This window comes from Mirounga angustirostris, unplaced genomic scaffold (genome assembly GCF_029215605.1).
Source record: "Mirounga angustirostris isolate CCGP_5_RB_7025 unplaced genomic scaffold, mMirAng1.0.hap1 SCAF_13, whole genome shotgun sequence".
In the NCBI taxonomy this organism is placed as follows: domain Eukaryota; kingdom Metazoa; phylum Chordata; class Mammalia; order Carnivora; family Phocidae; genus Mirounga; species Mirounga angustirostris.
Window position 1 is genome coordinate 13,002,324 of NW_026991721.1, and position 26,790 is coordinate 13,029,113.

The 26,790-nt window shown below is 38.2% G+C and overlaps 2 protein-coding genes across 2 annotated transcripts; one reads left to right on the forward strand and one right to left on the reverse strand.

Moving 5' to 3' along the window:
* Nucleotides 1-1,214: 1,214 nt before the first annotated feature.
* On the reverse strand, nucleotides 1,215-2,198 carry LOC123856400 (olfactory receptor 5M11-like). The gene has a single exon (XM_045892603.1). It carries the CDS (start codon nucleotides 2,196-2,198, stop codon nucleotides 1,215-1,217), a length of 984 nt encoding a protein of 327 aa, XP_045748559.1.
* A 4,142-nt stretch (nucleotides 2,199-6,340) lies between these two features.
* Nucleotides 6,341-7,309, forward strand: LOC123857974 (olfactory receptor 5M11). The gene has a single exon (XM_045895258.1). It carries the CDS (start codon nucleotides 6,341-6,343, stop codon nucleotides 7,307-7,309), a length of 969 nt encoding a protein of 322 aa, XP_045751214.1.
* Nucleotides 7,310-26,790: the final 19,481 nt, after the last annotated feature.

Here is a 26,790-nt window from a genome sequence, read left to right on the forward strand (position 1 = left end):
GCATTAGCTGGGTATAAATTAGATTCCATTAGGTAATTCTGTAATTCTGGGAGAGTCACAGATCTTTTGTACCTCCAATTTCTCAGGTGCAAATGAGGATTATAATACTGCGTATCTCATAGGATTTAAATAAAATATTGCAGGAAAAATAACACAGTGCCTGTAGAGCATAGCGAATGCTCAACATATTTGAGTACTTTATTCATCATTACCTTTCTTGTGTCTCTAGCACACACACATGCACACACACACACAATGTTAATTGGGTTTGATTAATTTATTTATTTGAGAAAGAGTGGGAGTGGGGTTGGGGGGCAGACGGAGAGAGAGAATCTTAAGCAGACTCCATGCTGAGCATGGAACCCAATGCAGGACTCGATCTCATGAGCATGACCTGAGTTGAAATGAAGAGTCAGACACTTAACTGACTGAGCCACCAGGCACCCCTAGAGCAGCTGTTATTTTAAAATAGTTTGTGGGTAGACAAGAACTGAAAGGTAATATGTAGAATTATAGAGCAAATAATTGTCAATATTGTAGGAACAAAATCATAAAAACTTCATATGTAGACAATGAAAATTTTATATCCAGAATGGTTATCTCCCACTCACATAGGTATCTGTTTTGATTAGGGGAAACTAATGAAACAAATCTTTTGGGTAATTAAAATGTAAAAAACTTGGTTATTTGTGAAATTAATAAAACACAGATGGTTTTCAATTCAGGCTTAGTCGACATAACAATGCATCAAAAGTGTGTTGAGAACAAACATCTGAAATTAGAACTTTGAGCCTTTTTTGAGAAGATAATCAGCTTTCATTAAAGGAAACTATGTAATATATTATATGGATGTAAGTCATTTTCATATTCATACCATATTTCATACCTCACTTTGCTGGTAAGAATAGCTCAGTGATGGTCAATATTGTTGACCTATGAACTGAAAGAAAGAACTTCTCTGCCTACTAGTCAAGTGGAAGTGAGTTCTTGAGTGAGACTGAACACAGGCCTAGCTTAACTGTAACAGAAGACTTCTGGTGATGTGTTTCCCAACAGCCATTATTTCCTTACAATAGTCCCATTTATTGTTTCCATTAGGATTATCACTTGGTCCTAAGCTATGCATACATAAAAAATTTTACTGTTACTCCAGAGAATTGCATTCAGATACAACCAGTATGGGTTGCTTTTCAATTGTTTTTGAGATTTTTTTTTCACTGGGAGACTGTCAAAATGGACTTTTTCTCCATTGTACCAAGGTTTCTCATAAACACTGCTCTCAAAGCCTGTTTCACATCTTTGTTCCTCAGGCTATAGATAAATGGATTCAACATTGCATTCACAAAGATACAAACCACGGCCACAATTTTTCCTTGTTCAACAGACTGCTCATTTATTGGTCTCAGATACATGCAGAATAGGGACCCACAGAACATAGTGACAGTGGTCAGGTGAGAGCCACAGGTGGAAAAGGCTTTGCACTGCCCTTCGCTGGAACGGATCCTCATAATTGTGATGAAAATGAAAACATAGGAGATGAGGATGATGAGTAGGGAACCAGTGAGGTTAATCCCTGCAGACACAAACAGGGCAGTCTCCTTTATGTAAGTGTCAGAACATGTCAACATGAGGAGGGGTGGGTCAGCACAGTAGAAATGGTTGATGATGTTGGGTCTGCAAAAGGACAAGGGAGAGGTCAATATTACCTGCACTGTGCCCACCATAGCACCCCAGAGGTAGGGAAAAATGACAAGGCAGGTGCAAAGTGGCCTGGACATTCTGCTATTATAGTGCAGGGGATGGCAGATAGCCATGTACCTGTTATAGGCCATGGCACTGGGCATGTAATACTCAGTAAGGAGCAGAGTCACAAAAACAAAACACTGGGCCAGACACCCCATGTAGGAAATGGTTTTCTTCTCAGAGAGGAAATTAACAAGCATCTGAGGAGATAGATTAGTAGAATAAAAAATATCCACGCATGCTAAGTGGGTGAGGAAAAAGTACATGGGTGTTTGCAGCCGGGGAGTGAGTCTGATTAATGCAATCAATCCAAAGTTCTCTGTCAGGGTGATGAGGTAAATCAGGAGAAACACCACAAAAAGGATGGGCTGCAGCTCCCGTTGGCTGGTCAGTCCCAGGAGGATGAACTCAGTTGCCTCAGTGCCATTGTGTGGGAGAAGTATGGCCATCTTCATATTCTCTAATACGGAACAATTTTTCAGATATAAAAGCAGAAATAAATTATAGGCATTTCAAGAATAGACAAAGTAAATGGGCACTAACACAAACCGGTTTTGAAAAGAGAGGTTTAAATAGGTTGTTACTTCCCCCAGAGTTGGAAGAGTTTCAGTAGTTGCCATCAGGTGGTTGGTGATGCTGATGAAGTGGACAATATATTTGAAGTCCATGCACCAGCCGTGTTGTCTGCTTTGCTGCTCCCACCTTCATATGGAATTTGACTTAGCTCATTGGTGTCCCTAATTAAGCTATAGGATCAGAACCTTTTCATCTATCATCTATCTTTCATCTATCATCTATCTATCATCATCTATCTATCATCTATCTTTCTATATCTATCATCTATCTATCATTTATAATCTATCATCTATTTATCTATCTATCATCTATCTATCTATCATCATCTATCTACCATTTATCTATCATCTATCTCTCTATCATCTATCATCTATCATCTATCTATCTATTATCTATCTATCTATCTATCTATCATCATCTATCATCATCATCTATCTATCTATCATCTATCTATCTCTATCTCTATCTATCTACCATCTGTCTATCTATTTATTTACTTTTTGGCAAGATTTTGAGTGTGTGCATTTATCCTCTTTGTGGATCCATAGTTTCAGTGGTTTCATTAGATTTTTTAAAGAGATTTGCATTTAAAAAAAAAAAAGGAAGAAGCCTAAAGCCCGTTCTTTCACTGAATTCTTGCTAAGGGTTCTTCCTTAACTTTTCTCCCTTTTTTCAGAAACAAAGTCTTTTCTCATTCTCTTGTAAAAGAATGGGCTACAAAATTGTCTAGACAGCTAGATGAATTGAGCTGTGTTGCCCTTTAGCACATTTTCACCAGGGCTGAATCCTTGCCTGAGTTTTTTTTTTTTTCCTTTTATCCTTTTTCTTCTTTTTACTTCTTCTTTTCACGGGGATGCTCTCCTCCTTCTATATCCCCATCATCAGCTCTTTTAGTCTCTGTGTTCCAGGAACACCTGGTTTCATGGGCAAGAACATTGTGCAGTTGACCTTACCCTGATTTCAGAAGCATGTTAAGCTAGGTTTCATGCCCTGATATCACCATCTTGAAATCCTTGATAAGTTTTGAACATAGATAACTAACATTCTTATTTTGTACTGGACCCTGTTTATTAGCTAATCCTAGTTCCACGCTTTACCACTTGCAGCTTTGTACTGTCCTTTTGCAACTCTTTTGCTTGTTCTTTCCTCATTAGTTAGGGACTTTTCTCGGTTGTAAACTACTAAACCCACAACTCATTGTTCAGAAGATGTTCACCTTTCACTCTGGCTTGACACAGGCAGCTGGGTCATCTGTGATGTTCTTTTTCAGCAAACATGTTATTCATTGTCTTTTTTGTGCCTGTCTTAACTTATCAGGACTTCTGCTCCACTTTCAAGTGGATGTTTCTGGATCCCACATAAGTCACTGAGTTCATGGGTCAAGACCATTTCAGATTCCATAGGCAGTCATTTAGTGACATGCAATAAATGAGTTTTTCTGCAAATGAACCTCTCAAGTCCAATTTCCTGTCATGCCTTTTATAAATCTGAAATTTGCACATCCTGATCTTTTTTTTCCCATTTTTCTGGGAACACTATCTCCACTCTTTCTAGGGTTTCCTGGGTGCAAACGAATATGAAATTACCTCCTAAGCCATCCTGTTGATGTCATTTAAAGAAATATGCTGTTTGAAGGGTAATTTCCTGCTAGACACTTCTGGAAGAGTAGCTGCAACTCTCCACTGACTCCTGTTCTGCAGTGAAGGTCATTGCTATTCTTGGTAGGAAACTCATAAGTGGAGATGAATCAGGCTTTCAAAGAAGTTAATCATTTACATTTTAGGGAACATCTAAGCTGGGACTTTTTCACTCCTCTGCATGAAACTTGTACACACACACACATCCCTAGCAGTTCCAAAGAAAGATCACATATGGTACCTTTGCCTCTGTTCTTTATTTTCCTTAGAACACCCTTCTTAAAATAAGCTTACTGCTTGTGCTCATCCTCCTTCAGTTTGTTGCTAAAAACAGTCACATTTTCATGAGTATTTCAGTGATGTTACTATTTAAAAGTTGAACACCCTCTCCACAAAACTCCATTTTCTTAATTTTTCTCTATAACACTGCCATTCGACTCACCATTTATTTACTTTCACTACTCTGTGTCTCTTTCCAACAGATGCGAATGCTAGAAGGGCATGGATTTTTGAAGGTTCTGTTCATTTTGGCATCCGCAGGGCCTAATCACATGATATGTTGAGTATCAATAAACGCTTATTTTATGAACATCTAGTTTGATGTCCATGATGACTTTAGAGGCAGGCAGAAGTTATCATTCCCATTTACAAATAAGGAAATGAAAACTCATGGCTAAGGGTCATTGCTCATTATCAGTAACTGTTACTAGTGTATTCAACAAATGTTAAGTACTTACCCTTCTGGATAAAAGAGATAAAGTGCAAAAAGACATTGTCATTGGCTCTTTAAAACTTAGACTAAACTAGGTTTCAGTGCCTCATTTTGAAATGAGATAAGAATCGGGCCAGTTTTAAAAAATTGAATATGAGAAAAAGGGCAAAAAAAGGCATTTGAGAGGAAGGAAGAGGAAGTTCAACACTAGTAATGATGTAAAGGAGAGCTAAAAAAGCCATGGGGATTGTCATACCTCTAGACAGATAAAGTTGTGATTAACAACTTAAATACTAACTATGCAAAACTGGTTTCTTTATCGACACATTGTCATCGCTGTAGACTGTTTGCAAAATACTGGGTGAGAATTAATACGATTTGATGATTCTTTGTTCATTTATTTGCCATAAGTTTATAAGACCACTGTGACTGTGCCTTTTAAAATTGTGACTCTGGGAACATCTGCTTTATAATCCTGGACAATTGTTACATATGAAGATCCCCATATCCCACGTAAGAGGTTCTTAAACAAACTTTCTCTGACTTTTCTTGATTATGAAGTTTTCCAGAAAATTTCTTTGTACACTAAAATTCACAAAGCTCTTAATTCTCTTAAAGACATGACGTCATGTCAAGCTCTGTGGGGATACAGAGAGAAGTAAACACTTGTAAGTAATTAATTTTTCATGCTTACCCTGTTTTTTTTTTCTTTTCTTTTTAAGATTTTTATTTATTTGAGAGAGAGAGAGAATGAGAGAGAGCACATGAGAGGGAGGAGGGTCAGAGGGAGAAGCAGACCCCCTGCCGAGCAGGGAGCCCGATGCGGGACTCGATCCAGGGACTCCAGGATCATGACCTGAGCCGAAGGCAGTTGCTTAACCAACTGAGCCACCCAGGCGCCCTTTTCTTTTCTTTTTAAAATTCAGTTCATAAAAGCTACTTAGAAGTCAGAGTGCGCAGGGCGTCTGGGTGGCTCAGTCGGTGGAGCATCTGACTCTTGATTTCGGCTCATGTCATGGTCTCAGTGTTGTGGGATTAAGCCCACCATCCGGCCCTGAGCTCAGAGCGGAATCTGAGGAATCTGCTTGAGACTCTTTATCTCCCTCTGCCCCGCCTCCCCTGCTTGCCCCCCAACTCTCTGTAAATAAATAAATAAATAAAATCTTAAAAAAAAAAAAGAAGTCACAGTGCAATAATGAGCTAGACTTTGTCTCTGCCCCTGTGGAAGGAATATATGAGGAGTGGAAAGTAGACACATTATGGTTATGTAATGTGCTACAAAATGAATGAGAAGTATGTAGGGTGTGCTGGAAGCATAAAACATACCGAGCCTTATGGGATAAGTAGAGTTTGAGAGGCAAAAAATATTACAGAGAGCAAGAGGGTATGTAGCTCAGTTGTATATATATATGGATAGTTATAGTTATAAATATAGTTATCTATAGGTGTAACTGTAGGTGTCTATATAGAGAAATATAATAGCAATTCAATACAAAGACAAATGAAATAATGATTAGGAGAAGTAAAGAATCTGTTTAGGGTAGTATTCATTTTGAATGACACATGGAGGTACAGAGAAAAATCATTTCAATAGTCAGTAATATGATTTGAGAGATACCTTCCTGTCTGCTTTATTTCTGTTGTTTCCAGTGCAGGTCCAGACTCTCAGAAAATGTCTATCACAAATGACAGTGCAATAAGAGAATTCATTCTTCTGGGGCTTACAGATCGTCCTGAGCTCCAACCTCTCCTCTTTGTGCTGTTTCTGGGTGTGTACCTCGCCACCCTCTTCAGCAACCTGGGCATGATACTATTGATCAGGCTGGACTCTCACCTGCACACACCCATGTATTTCTTCCTCACTAATTTGGCCTTTATAGACTTGTGCTACACCTCAAATGCCACCCTGCAGATGTTGACTAATTTCTTATCAGAGAAGAAGACCATCTCCTTTGCTGGCTGCTTTACACAGTGTTACATTTTCATTGCGCTTCTCCTCACTGAGATTTACATGCTGGCAGCAATGGCCTATGACCGCTATGTGGCCATATGTAACCCTCTGCGCTATAGTATGAAAATGTCCAGGCATGTCTGCATTGGCTTAGCCACATTTCCTTATGTCTATGGCTTCTCAGATGGGCTTTTGCAGGCCATCCTGACCTTCCGCTTGAGCTTCTGTAGATCCAATGTCATCAACCACTTCTACTGTGCTGACCCGCCACTGATTAAGCTTTCTTGCTCTGATACTCATGTCAAAGAGCATGCCATGCTCATATCAGCTGGCTTCAACCTGTCCAACTCCCTCAGCATCATCCTGGTGTCCTATGCCTTCATTATTGCTGCCATCCTCCGGATCAAATCAGCAGAGGGAAGGCACAAGGCATTCTCCACCTGTGGTTCCCACATGATGGCTGTGACCCTATTTTATGGGACACTCTTCTGCATGTATGTAAGACCACCAACAGATAAGACTGTCGAGGAATCCAAAATCATAGCTGTCTTCTACACCTTTGTAAGTCCGGTGCTTAATCCACTGATATACAGTCTGCGGAACAAAGATGTAAAGCAAGCCTTGGAGAATGTCCTCAGAAGAAATATGGTCACTAAGACGGGACTGCCTCCAGTTTTCAATAAATCATAACTAAATCTTTGGCTCAAATAGCTTTGCATTCTGATGATGTATTTTGATATTCTCTATGAATATGCCTCAAATATCTCAGCTAAAAATCTCAGGTCTGGGAAAAAATGAGCTTCACTTATTAATCTAAGCTCTTGTCCCTCAACATTGGTCCACAGACCAGCAGCAACAGCATCATCTTGGGATTTGTTAGAAATTTAGCACCACATTCTGCACCTAGATCCATTATATCCAAATCTGTGTTTTAATCACATCATAGGTGATTTGTAAGCACATTAAATTTGAGGAACATTGTTCTAAGTGAAAATTCCCACTTGATATGGCATGGAACATTCCTGTGTTCTTATTGTTTATAAAGATAAACAGGATAAAGATGCTCTCAGCTCAGTTCCTTGGATTTATTATATTCTTATTACTCTATTTTTTGGAACTAGGAGTCTTTATGAGACACATCCTTCTATACTTCTCTGAGCTACTAAATAAAACCAAAAACCATGGGTCATGAGAGTGGTTCCTGTTTCTTGTGAATATACTTTTATAATGATCAGTATGAAATGGGAAGAAAGGAATAAAGTGATCCTTTTTTTTCCCCTCTAACTCTGAGTTTGTGGATCCTGTCTGTGGCCTCTGAACTATAGGGACTGACTTCTTCCTTCTGACCTGCAAGCCTGAATCTACACACTCAGGTCTAGGAAAAGAAAGAATACTTTCTGTGTCACTTGGATTTTAAAAATTGAGAATTACTTGGCATTATCTTTTATCTTCTTTTCTAGATTTTTAAGTGAAAGTTTGGATTATTGAGTTTTACTTCTTTTCTCATATAAATGTTTATATATTTTATTTAAACACTGCTTTAGCTGAAAACAACTAAATTTGGTATTTTTTACATTCAGTTTGCAAAATTTTCTTATTTTCCCAGTGCCTTCTTCCTTAACCAACGGGCTATGTAGAAGACCATGTTTAATTACCATATATTTGGAACTTTAAAAGATACTTCATTGTTATTTATTTGTAATTTACTTCTGTTGTCAGAGAACATATTCTTTATGATTTTAATTTTGGAAATTTACTGTTTAGTGTTTTTTTTCCAGCTTTATTGAGATATAATTGACATATAACATTGTGTAAGCTTAGGTGTACAATTTGATGATTTGATACATATATATGTTGTGAAATGATTATCAAAAGACTATTAGTTAACACATCTTTCATGTCACATAAGCACGATTTTTTGTGCGTGTGTAGTGGTGGTAGTGGTGAAAACATTGAAGATCTACTCTTTTAGCACTTTCCAGTATACAGTACAGTATTGTTAATTGTAGTCACCTTGTTGTACATTAGATTCCCCAGAACTTATTCATCTTATAACTGAAGGCTTGTTGCCTTTGACCAACATCTCCCCATTTCTCACATCTCCAGCCCTGCCAACCAACATTGTACTCTGTTTCTGTGAGTCTGACATTTTTAGATTCCACATAAAAGTTAGATCATACAGTTTTAGTCTCTCTGACTTATTTCACTTAGCCTAATACCCTCAAGGCTCATCCATGTTGACACAAATGGCAATTTCCATTTTTTAATGGTAGGATAATCCTCCATTGTACATCATCTTTATTCCTTCATCTGCAAATGGACACTTGTTTCCACGTCTTGACTATTGTGATTAATGCTGTAATGCATGTGAGGGTGCAGATAATCTCTTCAAGATCATGATTTCATTTCCTCTGCATATATCCCCAGAAAGAGGGGCTTACTGGATCACATGAGAGTTCTATTTTTGATTTTTTGAGGAAGTTCCCTACTGTTTCCATATTGACTGTACCGATTTACATTCCCATCAGCAAATGTACATGGGTTCCTTTTTCTCCACATCCTCTCCAGCACTTGTTATCTCTTGTCTTTTGGATAATAGCCATTCTAATAGCTGTGAAGTTATATCTCACTAGGCTTTCATTTGCATTTCTCTGATGTTTGGCGATGTGGAGCACTTTTTCATTACCTGTTGGCTATTTGCATGTCTTCTTGGGAACAATTTATTCAGGTCCTTTGCCCACTTCTTAATTGGTTCTTTGTTTTTTGTATTGAGTTGCATAAGTTCTTTATACATTTTGGACGTTAACCTCTTCTTAGATATATTGTTTGCAAATATTTTCTCCCAATCCACAGGTTGCCTTTTCATTTTGTTGATTGTTTCTTTTGCTTTGTAGAAGCTTTTAAATTTGATGTAGTCTAATTTTCCTTTTGTTGTTTGTGCTTTGGTGTCATATACAAAGAACCATTGCCAAGACCAATGCCAAGTAACTTTTTTCCTATGGCAGGTCTTATACTTAAGTCCTTAATTCATTTCAAGTTAATTTGTGTGTGTGTGTGGTGTAAGATAGAGGTCCAATTTAATTGTTCTGCATGTGGTTATCCAGTTTCACCCAGTCTCACTGAAGAGACTATCCTTTTCATATTGAGTATTTTTGACCCCCTTGTCAAATATTAGTTGACCTTATATGCATGGGTTTTTTGGGTTTTTTTTTAAGATTTTATTTATTTATTTTTTGTCAGAGAGAGAGAGCACAAGCAGGGGTAGCGGCACGCAGAGCAGGTAGAGGGAGAAGCAAGCTCTCTTCCAAGCAAGGAGCCCGATGCGGGACTCGATCCCAGGACCCTGGGATCATGACCTGAGCCGAAGGCAGACGCTTAACCGACTGAGCCACCCAGGCGTCCCATATGCATGGGTTTATTTCTAGGCTCACAATTCTGTTTCATTGGTCTATGTGTCTGGTTTTTTTTTTTTTTTTTTCATTTTGTTTTGTTTCATTTTGTGCCAGTACCATACTGTTTTCATTACTATAGCTTTGTAAAATAATTTGAAATCAGGAAGTGTGATGCTTCCGACTTTGTCCTTTCTCATGTTTGCTTTGCTATTTGAGGTCTTTTGTGGTTCCATATGAATTTTAGGACTATTTACTTTGTTTCTGTGAAAATGTCATTGGATTTTTTTTTATTGGAATTGCATTGAATCCACAGACGGCTTTGGGGTGTATGGACATTTTAACAATTTTAACTCTCTTTGAATCCATAAACACTTGATACATTTTTATTTATGTCTTCTTCAGTTTCTTTCATCAAAGACTTGTTTTTGGTGTACAGATCTTTAATGTTTTGGTTAAATTTATTCCTATTTTATTTTTCTTGGTGTTATTTTAGATGAGATTTTTTTCTTTATTTCTTCCTCAAATAGTTCATTGTTAGTATATAAAAATGCAACTTATTTTTGCATTTTGATTTTGTATTCTGCATAAACTTACTGAATTCACTTATTCTAACAGTTGTTTGATAGTGTTTTTAGGGTTTTCTATGTATAAGATCATATCATCTACAGAGACACTTTTACTTCTTTCTTTCTAATACTGGATGCTTTTTTCTTGCCTAATTGTTCTAGCTTGGACTTCCAGTATTATGTCGAATGAGAGTGGTGATAGTGGTCACCCCTTGTCTTATTTCTGACCATAGAGGAAAACTTTCAAATTTTCACCATTGAGTATGATATTAGCTGTGGGCTTTTCATATATAGCCTTTATTATATTCATGTATGCTCTTTCTACACCCAATATGTTGAGAGTTTTTATGATAGGATGGTGAGTATTGTAAAATGCTTTTTATGTGTCTATTGAGATGATCATATAATTTTAATTTTTTATTCTATTAATGGATACATCGTTTTCTTCACAAATAACAAATCCCTCTGGGTCAAGTGTACTATATAATAGATAATGGGTACAAATGAATTTGAATTTTGCTTTTAAAGTTTGATATATGCCCTTTGAGCATGTGATTTAACTTCTTTTATCCTTAACTTACTTTTATTTGGTAATAATAATACAGGTTTTTTAAAATGTTACTTTATTACTGTGTAATTTACATGCAATAAAATGTGTCCACTTTAAGTACAATTCAATGTGTTCTGACAAATGTGTATATCCATATAACTGCCACCAAAGTTGATATATAGAACATTTCATCACTTCCAAAATTTTGTTTTTATCCCTTTGCTGACAGTTACTTTCTTGCATACCCAGCCTTTGGTAATCACAATGTGCTTTCCTAACTATATTTCATATAAATGGAATGAAACCATATATGGTCTTTTGTGTGCATATTCTTTGACTTAGCAAAATATTTTTGAGAATCATCCAGTTGTTCTATGAATCTATAATTTGATATATTTTCTATTAATGAATAGAATTACATTTTAAAAATTTACCACAATGTGTTTATCCACCCATCTGTTATTAGAATCTGGGTTGTTTCATTAAGTATCAGACTGTCTTAAGTATCAGTCTTTTTTTTTTTTTTTTGGTAAGATTTTTATTTATTTGACAGAGAGAGGGGAAGCACAAGCAGCGGGAGCTGCATACAGAGGGAGAAGCAGGCTCCCCGCTGAGCAAGAAGCCCGAAGCAGGACTCCATCTCAGGACACTGGGACCATGACCTGAGCCAAAGGCAAACACCTAACTGACTGAGCCACCCAGGTGTCCCAAAATTATACGTTCTTATAGTAAAACATTCAATCTCTATAGAAGAGTACAAAGTAAAAGATTTTTCCCTTTTCCTTTTCCCCACCCTGATCTTCCATTGTCTCCTTTCAAGGTTACCATTATTAACAGTTTCTTATGTTTTTGGAAAATTTCTCTGTATCTACAAACCAATCTATGGCTATATATGTACACACACACACATATTGGTCAATACACATATTGACTGTCATGAGCTAACTTTTAGTAGTTGGTAATTCTGTAGCATTTGCTATGCATGGGTTTCAGTCCCATGGTCTAGAGGAATGTGACCAAAAGTACTGATTGGGACTTGCTGTCACCTCTGGGAGAAAGAAGTCATGATAACAGCTCCACATCCATGCCTGACATCCATTTCTTCCTCCCCACTTGTGAGAATCACTTTCAATAAGAACTTTCCTCCTTCTGCCATAGCAGTACACAAAAACTTCCACTTAGTTTTTATACATTAACTCCTGAAGCAGGCAATGAATGTCTCTTGCAAAAACATATGGCTTATCAAAAGGAATGAGATCTTGCCATTTGCAACGACATGGATGGAACTGGAAGGTATTATGCTAAGCGAAATAAGTCAATCAGAGAAAGACATGTATCATATGACCTCACCGATATGAGGAATTCTTAATCTCAGGAAACAAACTGAGGGTTGCTGGAGTGGTGGGGGGTGGGAGGGATGGGGTGGCTGGGTGATACACACTGGGGAGGGTATGTGCTATGGTGAGCGCTGTGAAGTGTGTAAGACTGTTGAATCATAGATCTGTACCTCTGAAGCAAATAATACATTATATGTTAAAAAACAAACAAACAAACAAACAAAAAAAACATATGGCTTGCCTCAAAAGAAATTGTGGCTCTGTAGAGTTTATCCATGACATCCCAGCCTCCTAGGCTCTGCAGTTGTCATGTCTTCCTTCATCGTTGTCTGTTAATCTATTTTTTCAGGATGGGACAGATATTTTCTATTTGTTTATTTATTTATTTATTTATTATTCTTATGTTAATCCGCATACATTACATCATTAGTTTTAGATGAAGTGTTCCATGATTCATTGTTTGTGCATAACACACAGTGCTCCATGCAGACTGTGCCCTCCTCAATACCCACCACCAGGCTAACCCATCCTCCCACCCCCCTCCCCTCTAGAACCCTATTTGTTTTTCAGAGTCCATCGTCTCTCATGGTTCGTCTACCCCTCCGATTTCCCCCGCTTCATTCTTCCCCTCCCTGCTACCTTCTTCTTCTTCTTCTTTTTTTTCTTAACATATATTGCATTATTTGTTTCAGAGGTACAGATCTGAGATTCAACAGTCTTGCACAATTCACCGCGCTTACCAGAGTGCATACCCTCCCCAGTGTCTATCACCCAGTCACCCCATCCCTCCCACCCCACCCCCCACTTCAGCAACCCTCAGTTTGTTTCCTACAATTAAGAATTCCTCATATCAGTGAGGTAATATGATACATGTCTTTCTCTGTTTGACTTATTTCACTCAACATAATACCCTCCAGTTCCATCCACGTCGTTGCAAATGGCAAGATCTCATTCCTTTTGATGGCTGCATAATATTCCATTGTATATATATACCACCTCTTCTTTATCCATTCATCTGTCGATGGACATCTTGGTTCTTTCCACAGTTTGGCTATTGTGGACATTGCTGCTATAAACATCGGGGTGCACGTACCCCTTCGGATCCCTACTTTTGTATCTTTGGGGTAAATATCCAGTAGTGCAATTGCTGGATCATATGGTAGCTCTATTTTCAACTTTTTGAGGAACCTCCATACAGTTTTCCAGAGTGGCTGCACCAGCTTGCATTCCCACCAACAGTGTAGGAGGGTTCCCCTTTCTCCGCATCCCCGCCAACATCTGTTGTTTCCTGACTTGTTAATTTTAGCCATTCTGACTGGTGTGAGGTGGTATCTCATTGAGGTTTTGATTTGGATTTCCCTGATGCCGAGCGATATTGAGCACTTTTTCATGTGTCTGTTGGCCATTTGGATGTCTTCTTTGGAAAAATGTCTGTTCATGTCTTCTGCCCATTTCTTGATTGGATTCTTTGTTCTTTGGGCGTTGAGTTTGTGGGTTCTTTATAGATTTTGGATACTAGCCCTTTATCTGATATGTCATTTGCAAATATCTTCTCCCATTCTGTCGGTTGTCTTTTGGTTTTGTTGACTGTTTCCTTTGTTTTGCAAAAGCTTCTTATCTTGATGAAGTCCCAATAGTTCATTTTTGCCCTTGCTTCCCTTGCCTTTGGCGATGTTTCTAGGAAGAAGTTGCTTCGGCTGAGGTCAAAGAAGTTGCTGCCTGTGTTCTCCTTTAGGATTTTGATGGACTCCTGTCTCACATTTAGGTCTTTCAACCATTTGGAGTCTATTTTTGTGTGTGGTGTAAGGAAAAGGTCCAGTTTCATTCTTCTGCATGTGGCTATCCAATTTTCCCAACACCATTTGTTGAAGAGACTGTCTTTGTTCCATTGGACATTCTTTCCTGCTTTGTCAAAGATGAGTTGACCATAGAGTTGAGGGTCCATTGATCTATGTGTCTGTTTTTATGCCAGTACCATGCTGTCTTGATGATGACAGCTTTGTAATAGAGCTGGAAGTCCGGAATTGTGATGCCGCTGGCTTTGCTTTTCTTTTTCAACATTCCTCTGGCTATGCGGGGTCTTTTCTGGTTCCATACAAATTTTAGGATGATTTGTTCCATTTCTTTGAAAAAAGTGGATGGTATTTTGATGGGGATTGCATTGAATGTGTAGATTGCTCTAGGTAGCATTGACATCTTCACAGTATTTGTTCTTCCAATCCATGAGCATGGAACGTTTTTCCATTTCTTTGTGTCTTCCTCAATTTCTTTCATGAGTATTTTATAGTTTTCTGAGTACAGATCCTTTGTCTCTTTGGTTAGATTTAATCCTACGTATCTTATGGTTTTGGGTGCAATTGTAAATGGGATCGACTCCTTAACTTCTCTTTCTTCTGTCTTGTTGTTGGTGTATAGGAATGTCACTGACTTCTGTGCACTGATTTTATATCCTGCCACTTTACTGAATTCCTGTATGAGTTCTAGCACTTTTGGGGTGGAGTCTTTGGGGTTTTCCACATAAAGTATCATATCATCTGCAAAGAGTGAGAGTTTGACTTCTTCTTTGCCGATTTGGATGCCTTTGATTTCTTTTTGTTGTCTGATTGCTGTGGCTAGGACTTCCAATACTATGTTGAATAGCGGTGGTGATAGTGGACATCCCTGCCGCATTCCTGACCTTAGGGGGAAAGCTCTCAATTTTTCCCCATTGAGAATGATATTCACTGTAGGTTTTTCATAGATGGCTTTTATGATATTGAGGTATGTACCCTCTATCCCTATACTCTGAAGAATTTTGATCAAGAAAGGATGCTGTACTTTGTCAAAAGCTTTTTCTGCATCTATTGAGAGGATCATATGATTCTTGTTCTTTCTTTTGTTAATGTATTGTATCACATTGATTGATTTGCGGATGTTGAACCAACCTTGCAGCCCAGGGATAAATCCCACTTGGTCCTGGTGAATAATCCTTTTAATATACTGTTGGATCCTATTGACTAGTATTTTGGTGAGAATTTTTGCATCCATGTTCATCAGGGATATTGGTCTGTAATTCTCCTTTTTGATGGGGTCTTTGTCTGGTTTTGGGATCAAGGTAATGCTGGCCTCATAAAATGAGTTTGGAAGTTTTCCTTCCATTTCTATTTTTTGGAACAGTTTCAGAAGAAAAGGTATTAATTCTTCCTGAAATGTTTGGTAGAATTCCCCTGGGAAGCCATCTGGCCCTGGGCTTTTGTTTGTTGGGAGATTTTTGATGACTGCTTCCATTTCCTTAGTGGTTACAGGTCTGTTCAGGTTTTCTATTTTTTCCTGGTTCAGTTTTGGTAGTTGATACATCTCTAGGAATGCCTCCATTTCTTCCAGGTTATCTAATTTGCTGGCATAGAGTTGCTCATAATATGTTCTTATAATTGTTTGTATTTCTTTGGTGTTGGTTGTGATCTCTCCTCTTTCATTCATGATTTTGTTGATTTGGGTCATTTCTCTTCTCTTTTTGATAAGTCTGGCCAGGGGTTTATCAATCTTGTTAATTCTTTCAAAGAACCAGCTCCTAGTTTCGTTGATCTGTTCTACTGTTCTTTTAGTTTCTATTTCATTGATTTCTGCTCTGATCTTTATTATTTCTCTTCTCCTGCTGGGTTTAGGCTTTATTTGCTGTTCTTTCTCCAGCTCCTTTAGGTGTAGGGTTAGGTTGTGTACTTGAGACCTTTCTTGTTTCTTGAGAAAGGCTTGTATTGCTATATACTTTCCTCTTAGGACTGCCTTTGCTGCATCCCAAAGATTTTGAACAGTTGTGTTTTCATTTTCATTGGTTTCCATGTATTTTTTTTAATTCTTCTTTAATTTCCTGATTGACCCATTCATTCTTCAGTAGGATGCTCTTTAGCCTCCATGTATTTGAGTTCTTTCCGACTTTCCTCTTGTGATTGAGTTCTAGTTTCAAAGCATTGTGGTCTGAAAATATGCAGGGAATGATCCCAATCTTTTGGTACCGGTTGAGACCTGATTTATGACCTAGGATGTGATCTATTCTGGAGAATGTTCCATGGGCACTAGAGAAGAATGTGTATTCCGTTGCTTTGGGGTGGAATGTTCTGAATATGTCTGTGAAGTCCATTTGGTCCAGTGTGTCATTTAAAGCCTTTATTTCCTTGTTGATCTTTTGCTTAGATGATCTGTCCATTTCAGTGAGGGGGGTGTTAAAGTCCCCCACTATTATTGTATTGTTGTCGATGTGTTTCTTTGCTTTTGTTATTAATTGCCTTATATAATTGGCTGTTCCCATGTTAGGGGCATAGATATTTACAATTGTTAGATCTTCTTGTTGGATAGATCCTTTAAGTAGGATATAATGTCCTTCCTCATCTCTTATTACAGTCTTTGGTTTAAAATCTAATTTGTCTGATATAAGGATTGCCACCCCAGCTTTCTTTTGGTGTCCATTAGCATGGTAAATGGTTTTCCATCCCCTCACTTTCAATCTGGGGGTGTCTTTGGTTCTAAAATGAGTCTCTTGCAGACAGCATATGGATGGGTCTTGTTTTTTAATCCAGTCTGATAGCCTGTGTCTTTTGATTGGGGCATTGAGCCCATTTACATTCAGAGTAACTATTGAAAGATAGGAATTTAGTGCCATTGTATTGCCTGTAAGGTGACTGTTACCGTATATTGTCTGTGTTCCTTTCTGGTCTATGTTGCTTTTAGGCTCTCTCTTTGCTTAGAGAACCGCTTTCAAGATTTCCTGTAGGGCTGGTTTTGTGTTTCCAAATTCCTTTAGTTTTTGTTTGTCCTGGAAGCTTTTTATCTCTCCTTCAATTTTCAATGACAGCCTAGCTGGATATAGTATTCTTGGCTGCATATTTTTCTCATTTAGTGCTCTGAATCTATCATGCCAGTCCTTTCTGGCCTGCCAGGTCTCTGTGGATAGGTCTGTTGCAAATCTAATGTTTCTACCCTTGTAGGTTACATATCTCTTCTCCTGAGCTGCTTTCAGGATTTTCTCTTTGTCTATGAGACTCATAAGTTTTACTATTAGATGTCGGGGTGTTGACCTATTTTTATTGATTTTGAGAGGGGTTCTCTGTGCTTCCTGGATTTTCATGCCTGTTTCCTTCCCCAAATCAGGGAAGTGCTCTTCTATAATTTGCTCCATTATACCTTCTGCCCCTCTCTCTCTTTCTTCTTCTTCTGGGATCCCAATTATTCTAATGTTGTTTCGTCTTATGGTATCGCTTATCTCTCGAATTCTGCCCTCGTGATCCAGTAGTTGTTTATCTCTCTTTTTCTCAGCTTCTTTATTTTCCATCATTTCATCTTCTATATTACTGATTCTCTCTTCTGCCTCATTTATTGTAGCAATTAGCGCCCCCATTTTTGATTGCACCTCATTAATAGCCTTTTTGATTTCTACTTGGTTGGATTTTAGTTCTTTTACTTCTCCAGAAAGGGTTTCTCTAATAACTTCCATATTTTTTTCAAGCCCAGCTAGTATCTTTAAAGTGATGATTCTGAACTCTAGATCTGACATCGTACTAATGTCCGTATTGAGTAGGTCCCTGGCAGTCGGTACTACCTCTTGTTCTTTTTGTTGAGGTGATTTTTTCCGTCTTGTCATTTTGTGCAGAGGAGAATAGATTAATGAGAGAACAAAATGCTAGCAGAGTAACAACGTCCCCAGAAAATATACTCTAAACAAATCAGAAAAGACCTGAAGCAGTGGGAAAAGAAAGGGAAAGAGAGAAAAAAGAGAAAGAAAAAAAAGAAAAAGAAAAAGATAAAGATAAAAACAAAAACAAACAAAACAAAACAACAACAACAACAAAAAAGAACAGAATGTGATCAAATATGATCAGGCTGGTATATAGATCAGTGCCACACACTAGATCTGGGGTGTATTTTGGTCTTTTAGAAGAAAGTGCCTCCCAAAATTTTAAAGAAAGAAAAACTTATATATGTACAAAAATAAGGGTTGATATGATGAAGGGATGGAATAGGACTGTAAAGATGGAAATTATAAAAAATTTTATAAAAGGAATTGATAAGAAGTTGTTTGAAAAAAGAAAGAAGAGGATTTAAAAAAAGAAAAAAGAAAAAAAAGGGAGAGGATGTGATCAGGCAGGGGAATAGAAAACACCATATACTAGAGATTTAGGGTATATTTTGATCTGTTAGAAGAAATTATCTCAAAATTTCAAAGAGAGAACAACTTATATATATAAGCCAAAAATACGGGTAACAACTATGAAGGGATAGAATATGACTCTAAAAATGAAAAATAAAAATGTTTTTTTAAAAAAAAAGGATTGATAAGATGTTGGTTGAAAAAGGGAAAAAGAAAAATTCAAAAGGAAAAAAAAAGAAAAAAAGACAGTTAAAAAAAAATTAACTTTGAAAGACTAAAGAATCATGGTAAAAAAGCCATGAATTCTATGTGCAGTATTCCCCTAGCGCTGGAGTTCTGCCATTCTCATTGATCGGTAAACTTGGTCTTGGCTGGCTGTTCTCGTTGATCTTCTGGGGAGGGGCCTGTTGCCGTGGTTTCCAAATGTCTCTGCCAGAGGCGGAATTGCCTCGCCCTTGCCCCCTCCCGGCTAAGTAATCTGCTCCGCTTTGCTCTCCGGGGCTTTTGTTCCCTGCGAGCTTTCCGTACAGCTTTGGAGGCAGAGAGTGAAAATGGCGGCCTCCCAATCTCTGCCCCGGAGGAGCCGAGAACTTGGGGCCCCACTTCTCAGTGAGCCCCCAGAGAAAAGCCGTCAGTCACTCCTTCTCCTTGGTCTCTGGCTGCACTCCGTGCTCACCTGGCCTGTGACTGAGCATTTCTATCTCTGGCACCCAACCCCAGGTGGAGTCTCCAAACCCAGCAGATCCCTGCGGTGCGCTCCCGCGCGGCTCCTCCCAGGGGAGGAAGGTGAGTCTCCCCAGATCTGCTGCTTGTTGGGTCCCTGCTGGAGGAGCAGTGGCCTGACTGTGCCGCGGATCACGGTTTATGGCAACCCCGAGCTGAGAGCCCGTGCCTGGGCTCTGCCTCTGCAGCCGGCTTCCCTACTCCGATACCTGGGAGCTCTGCCACACTCAGGCACCCCCGGTCTTTCTGTGACCCCAAGGGTCCTGAGACCACACTGTCCCGGAGGGTTCCACCCCCTGCTTAGCCACCAGAGTGACGTCCCTCAGCGGAGCAGACTTTTAAAAGTTCCGATTTTGTGCTCCCCGGCTCTATCACTTGCCAGAAGCGGCCGACGGAGGCCCCTCCCCCGCTGTCTATCCTCCCGAATATCGCCTTGGATTCACTTCTCCGCACGTCCTACCTTCCAGAAAGTGGTCACTTTTCTGTTCAGAGAGTTGTTGCTATTCCTTTCTTCGACCTCCTGTTGGGTTTGTAGGTGTTCAGAATGGTTTGATCCCTATCCAGCTGAATTCCTGAGAGGAGACGAAATCCAGGTCTCCTACTCCTCCGCCATCTTGCTCCGCCCCCCTGCTAACTTTTATTTTAATAAAATTGCTAGAATCTGATTCTACCCCCATTGACTATATGAATGAAAGACAAAGTAATAGGGATTAAAGGGAAATAGATATGGCATGATTTATTTGAAATACCTAAATTTTGTCTGTTTAAATGTACATGTTCAGGGCAGGAGTCCAAGATGCCAGAGGAGTAGGAGACCTTAATTTCTTTTGGACCCAAGAATTCTGCTAGGTAGCTGTCAAACCATTCTGAACACCTGCAAACTCAACCAGAGATTGAAGAAAAGAATAGGTGCAACTCTACAAATAGAAAAGTGATCACTTTCTGCAACAATGACAAGACAGAAAAACTCACCTCAATAAAGAGAACAAGAGGCAGTACCGATTGCCAGGGACCTAATCAATGTGGACATTAGTAAGATGTCAGAACTAGAGTTCAGAATAATGATTATAAAGATACTAGCTGGGCTTGAAATAAGCATAGAAGACACTAGAGAATCCCTTTCTGGAGAAAAAAAGAACTAAAATCTAACCAAGTTGAAATAAAAAAGTCTATTAATGAGATGCAATAAAAAATGGAGGGTCTACCAAGATGTCCATCGACAGATGAATGGATAAAGAAGATGTGGTATATATACACAATGGAATATTATGCAGCCATCAAAAGGAATGAGATCTTGCCATTTGCAACAACGTGGATGGTACTGGAGGGTATTATGCTGAGCAAAATAAGTCAAACAGAGAAAGACATGTATCACATGACCTCACTGATATGAGGAATTCTTAATCTCAGGAAACAAACTGAAGGTTGCTGGAGTGGGGGGTGGGGTGGGAGAGATGGGGTGACTGGGTGATAGACACTGGGGAGGGTATGTGCTCTGGTAAGCGCGGTGAATTGTGCAAGACTGTTGAATCTCAGATCTGTACCTCTGAAACAAATAATGCAATATATGTTAAGAAAAAAAAAAAGAAGATAGCAGGAGGGGAAGAATGAAGGGGGGTAAATCAGAGGGGGAGACGAACCATGAGATACGATGGACTCTGAAAAACAAACTGAGGGTTCTAGAGGGGAGGGGGGTGGGAGGATGGGTTAGCCTGGTGATGGGTATTAAAGAAGGCACGTTCTGCATGGAGCACTGGGTGTTATGCACAAATAATGAATCATGGAACACTACATCGAAAACTAATGGTGTAATGTATGGTGATTAACATAACAATAAAAAATTTTAAAAAAAAGTAAAAAAAAATGGAGGCTCTAACTGCTTGGATAAATGATGCAGAAGACAGAATTAGGGAGTAGAAGACCAAGTGATGGAGAATAAAGAAGCTGAGAAAAAGAGAGATAAACAACTACTAGAACATGAGGGGAGAATTGAGAGATAAGTGATACCATAAAGCAAAACAATATTAGAATAATTGGGATCCCAGAACAAGATGAAAGAGAGAGGGGGGCAGAAGGTATATTAGAGCAATGATAGCAGAGAACTTCCCTAATCTGGGGAAGGAAACAATCATTAATATCCAGGAGGCACAGAGAATCCCCCTCAAAATCAATAAAAATTGGTCAACTCCCTGACACATAATAATGAAACTTACAAATCTCAGAGACAAAGAGAAAATCCTTAAAGCAGCTCAGGACAAGCGGTCTGTAACTTACAAGGGTAGAAACATTATATTGGCAGCAGACCTGTCCATGGAGACCCCCAGGCCAGAAAGGACTGGCATGATATATTTAGGGTGCTAAACAAGAAAAATATGTAACCAAGAATAATTTATCCAGCTAGGATGTCATTCAAAATAGAAGGGGTGATAAAAAAACTTCCAGGACAAACAGAAACTAAAAGGATTTGCGATCACCAAACCAGCCTACAAGAAATATTGGAAGGGGTCCTCTAAGCAAAGAGAGAGCCCAAAAGTAACATAGACTGGAAAGGAACAGAGACAATATACAATAAAAGTCACCTTACAGGCGATACAATGGCACTAAGTTCATATCTTTCAATAGTTACCCAGAATGTAAATGGGCTAAATGCCCCAATCAAAAGACACAGGGTATCAGATTGGATAAAAAAAGCAAGACCCACCGATATGTTTTCTGCAAGAGACTCATTTTAGACCTAAAGACACCTCCAGATTTAAAGTGAGGGGGTGGAAAACTATTTATCATGCTAATGGACATCAAAAGAAAGCTGGGGTGGCAATCCTTATATCAGACAAATTAGATTTTAAACTAAAGACTATAATAAGAGATGAGGAAGGACATTATATCCTACTTAAAGGATCTATCCAACAAGAAGATCTAACAATTGTAAATATCTATGCCCCTAGCAAGGGAGCAGCCAATTATATAAGCCAATTAATAACAAAATCAAGGAACACATCGATAATAATACAATAATAGTAAGGTACTTTATGCTCAGATGCTTCTCTATTATTGTGTCCTGGCACATCTTTTTGTCCATCTTACAGCTCTTTTCTTTAAATTGTTTAAAGCCTGTTTTGATGTTTTGAAAAATATTACTTGTAGTTTTGAATTGCTCAAGTTTGATCATTTGTTTTTCTTATACAGAGAAATGTGTAGAGAAGACTGCTAACATTATTTGCTATGTGGTGTATGCTGGGCCCAGAACAATACTAGCCTTTTCAAAATAATGATCTCATTATCCTGCAGGAGTGTCTTAGAAGATGGACATAATTATTTATATGTCTGATTGGACAGTTGAGGCTCAATGAGATTAAGTTATGCAAAGAGTCTGTGTACAATATTGATTAATGCTATGGTTTTTTGGTTTTGCTTTATGTGTTTTGTTTGTTTGTTTGTTTGGTCACTTGGTTGGTTGGATGTTAGGCCCCCAATTACTAACTGTGTGATTTTTATCAAGTATTTATATCCTTGTGTTGTGTGAATGTAATGAAATAATACAAAACATGCATTAGTACAGAGCCTGTTAACAAAGAATGCAGAATAACTGGTACTGGCTGTTCTTATTAGCATGTTTTTAATAATTTTTTAATGTAGTTTCCTGTTTGTGTCCCAGTAACTCATTTTATCTCACTGAGAAGTTTTGTAGTTGAAATGAGAAATAGCAAGTGAATTATAATTTTGCATATTTAAGCAACTGGGACACGTGATATCTGGTCATATATTTAACAAACAATGTAGGTTGTGTTCTCCCACAACCTGATTCTTTCTTAAATCTGTGGTGTTTGTTGAATCAAAAATAATTTATTCCATACATCAGATATGTCTGATGAGGTTATATGATTGCGTTGCACTATATATCCCATATCTCTCTTCTCCTACGACCACATCTGAAAAGAAATGTATGGGTAAGTTCACGGTGGAAAATAGAGTGGTGACACTGACTTTAGACAATACATTTCCTGCTTGTTTCCTGCACATAAAGCAGCTCAGTGCATATTTCACTCTGAGATATAATATACTCAATAAGCAGCAGCCATCAAAAGGAATAAGATCTTGCCATTTGCAATGACGTGGATGGAACTGGAGGGTATTATGCTAAGCGAAATAAGTCAAAAAGAGAAAGACATGTATCATATGACCTCACTGATATGAGGAATTCTTAATCTCAGGAAACAAACTGAGGGTTGCTGGAGTGGGGGGTGGGGAGGGAGGGATGGGGTGACTGGGTGGTAGACACTGGGGAGGGTATGTGCTCTGGTAAGCACTGTGAATTGTGCAAGACTGTTGAATCTCAGATCTGTACCTCTGAAACAAATAATGCAATATATGTTAAGAAAAAAAAAAAAAGAAGAAGAAGAAGAAGGTAGCGGGAGGGGAAGAATGAAGTGGGGGAAATCGGAGGGGTAGACGAACCATGAGAGACGATGGACTCTGAAAAACAAACAGGGCTCTAGAGGGGAGGGGGGTGGGAGGATGGGTTAGCCTGGTGGTGGGTATTGAGGAGGGCACATTCTGCATGGAGCACTGGCTGTTGTGCACAAACAATGAATCATGGAACACTTCATCTGAAACTGATGATGTAATGTATGGGGATTAACATAAGAATAAAAAAAAAAGAATAATAGGAAAAAATATACTTGGTAATATATGCTTATGTATGTATCTTATGTGTATACATGCTTATGTATGCTTACATATAAGGGCAATGAATGACCAGCAATAACAGAGAAAGGAGGAAGGAATTACAAAGCTAAACATGTTCTTACCATGTGATCCAGCAATTACATTCCTTGGTGTTTATCCAAAGGAGCCAAAAACAGGTACAAACAGAAACTTGCACACAGATGCTCATAGCAGCTTTATTTGTAATTGCCAGAATTATATCTGGAAGCAACCAGATGTCTCGCAGTAGGTAAGTGGATAAATAAACTGTGGTACTCCAGACAATGAATGATTACACAGTGCAAAAAAAAAACCAAAAACAAAAAATAAGAAAACGCTATCAAGCCATGAAGCCATGGAAAGACGAGAAGGAAACAAATGTGTTTTACTAAGTGAAAGAAGCCAATCTGAAATGCTACATGCACTATGATTCCAACAATATGATATTGTGGAAAAGGTAAAACTCTGCAGAGAGTAAAATGATCAGTGGTTGCCAGGGGTTTAGAGAGGGAAGATGAAGAGGCAGAGCACAGAGGAATTTTTGGGCACTAAAAACACTCTGTATAAGATTATAATGATGGATTCATGTTATTATACATTGTTTTCAAATTCATAGAATATATAACACCAGGAGTGAACCCGAAGGTAAATGGTGGACTATAGGTAGTTATGATGTGTTAGTGCATGCATGGGGGCAAGGGGTATTTGAAAAATCTCTGTACCTTCCTCTTAATTTTGCTATAAACTTATAACTGCTCTAAAAAAATTAAGTCCACAAAAAATGAAAAAGAAAGAAACTGAAATAAGGGAGGAAGAAAAATATAAAAATTTTTGGGTTTCCCCCAAAACCCTTCCTAAAAATAAAATAGACATGCAACAGCAAACAAATGAACTAAAAAGGAGCAAAGACCAAAATGAAAGAAAAATAAATGACAAGAGCCTATCACAAAAGATCTCTATTAATCCCACATTAAGGATTTTTAAGGTATCAAGTCACCCCAAAACAGTAGCAGAATACTATTGAAATCAGCACTTTTACCACACAGGGTTAACATGGAAAGGGAAGTATTAACGGGATCTATGATGCTTGGAACCTAGGAATTTTGAAAACTCACCACAAAAAAGAGAGGACAATCAGTAAAATCAAGCTGGTGAAATGGAAACGTCTTTATATGCCCCAAGTTGCAGATGTAGGACTTCCCCACACCCACCCAGGGTCAATCGGAGGTCACAAAGAGACTATAGGAGACCAAAATGATGGGTGCTCTAGGTCATTGAAGATCTCAGAAATATGAAACACATATTCCCTTCCAAAAGAACAGGGCTTCACTCTGAGGAATAAAATGCTGAAAGTCGAGAAAGTCAGTGAATAGAGCAGAATCACTGGGGAGACTCCTGGGTGGTTCAGTTGGTTAAGTGTCTGCCTTCCATCCAGGTCATGATCCCAGGGTTCTGGGATCCAGTTGCGCTTGGGGGCTTGGAGCTCCTTGCTCAGCGAGGAGCCTGCTTCTCCCTCTGCCTGCCGCTGCCACTCCCCCTTCTTGTGCTCTCTCTCTCTCTCACTCTTTGTCTTTCTGACAAATAAATAAATAAAATCTTTAAAAAAATCTTAAAAAAAAAGAATCACTGGGAAGGAAAGTTTGAAATAAGAGAAGGGGTTTCTGGAAGACGTAGGTCTCAGAAAGTACTTTTACAACAACATATAATGTGTAAAGTGTAGAGTACCACTTTGGAAAATAACTCCAGGTAGAAGTGTTAATGAATTAGGCTTAGCTCTGAGATTTAAGGTAGTTACACAATAAGACAATATTTTAAGACTATAAAAACATGCCCAAGATCCCTTGAGCACAAAACTCGAAGTTACCTTGACATATCTCCAAACTACATATATACCTCCTTATGATAGTCAAAATGCCCATCATCCCTAAACATGGGGAGAAGGGCAGATAAAAGGATTAATGTAATATTATAGAGAGGTGACCCTTGAACAAGTGGAGATTAGGGGTGTCACCCCTAGTCAAAAATATGTCTATAACTTTTGACTCCCCCCAAACTTAACTACTAATAGTGCAGTGTTGACCAGAAGCCTTATTGATAATATAAACAGTTGATTAACACATATTTTGTGTTATATGTATTCTTACAAGAAAGTAAGCTAGAAAACCAAAAAATGTAATTAATAAAATCATAAAGAAGATAAAATACCTTTAAAGTATTGTACTGTATTTATCGAAAGAAAGCCAAGCATGAGTGGACCCTCATAATTCAAACCTATGTTGTTCAAGGGCCAACTGTAGTATGAAGGAATAACTTGTGAAGTGTTCCAAAGTTACTAAAATCAGATAATAAAGTAAGGTTGTAGAACAAGCAAACTAATAAGGTAATTTAATATCTTAGAATAATGTTAAACAAACTTTAAAATAATAAAGTTTTATCAAAATAAAATATATTAGTATACTACAAATGAGAAGGCTAGATATTGGAAAGATTTAAAAACAAGAGAACACAGAAATTAACTAGAAATAAAAAAACATAAATCAAGAATAATTTAGTAAAATATAATAGTAAGTACATTCTATTAGCTATTTTCATACATTTTTAAAAGTAATCTCCATGCCCAACAGGGGGCTTGAACCCACAATTAGGAGATCAAAAAGATCCTGTACCAACTCTGAGCCACCCTGGTGTTCCTAGCTGTTGTCATATTAAATCACATTAAAATCTCAGTGATTGGCTAAAAAATATTACTTTCTGACATCCAAACACATGATAATAGTA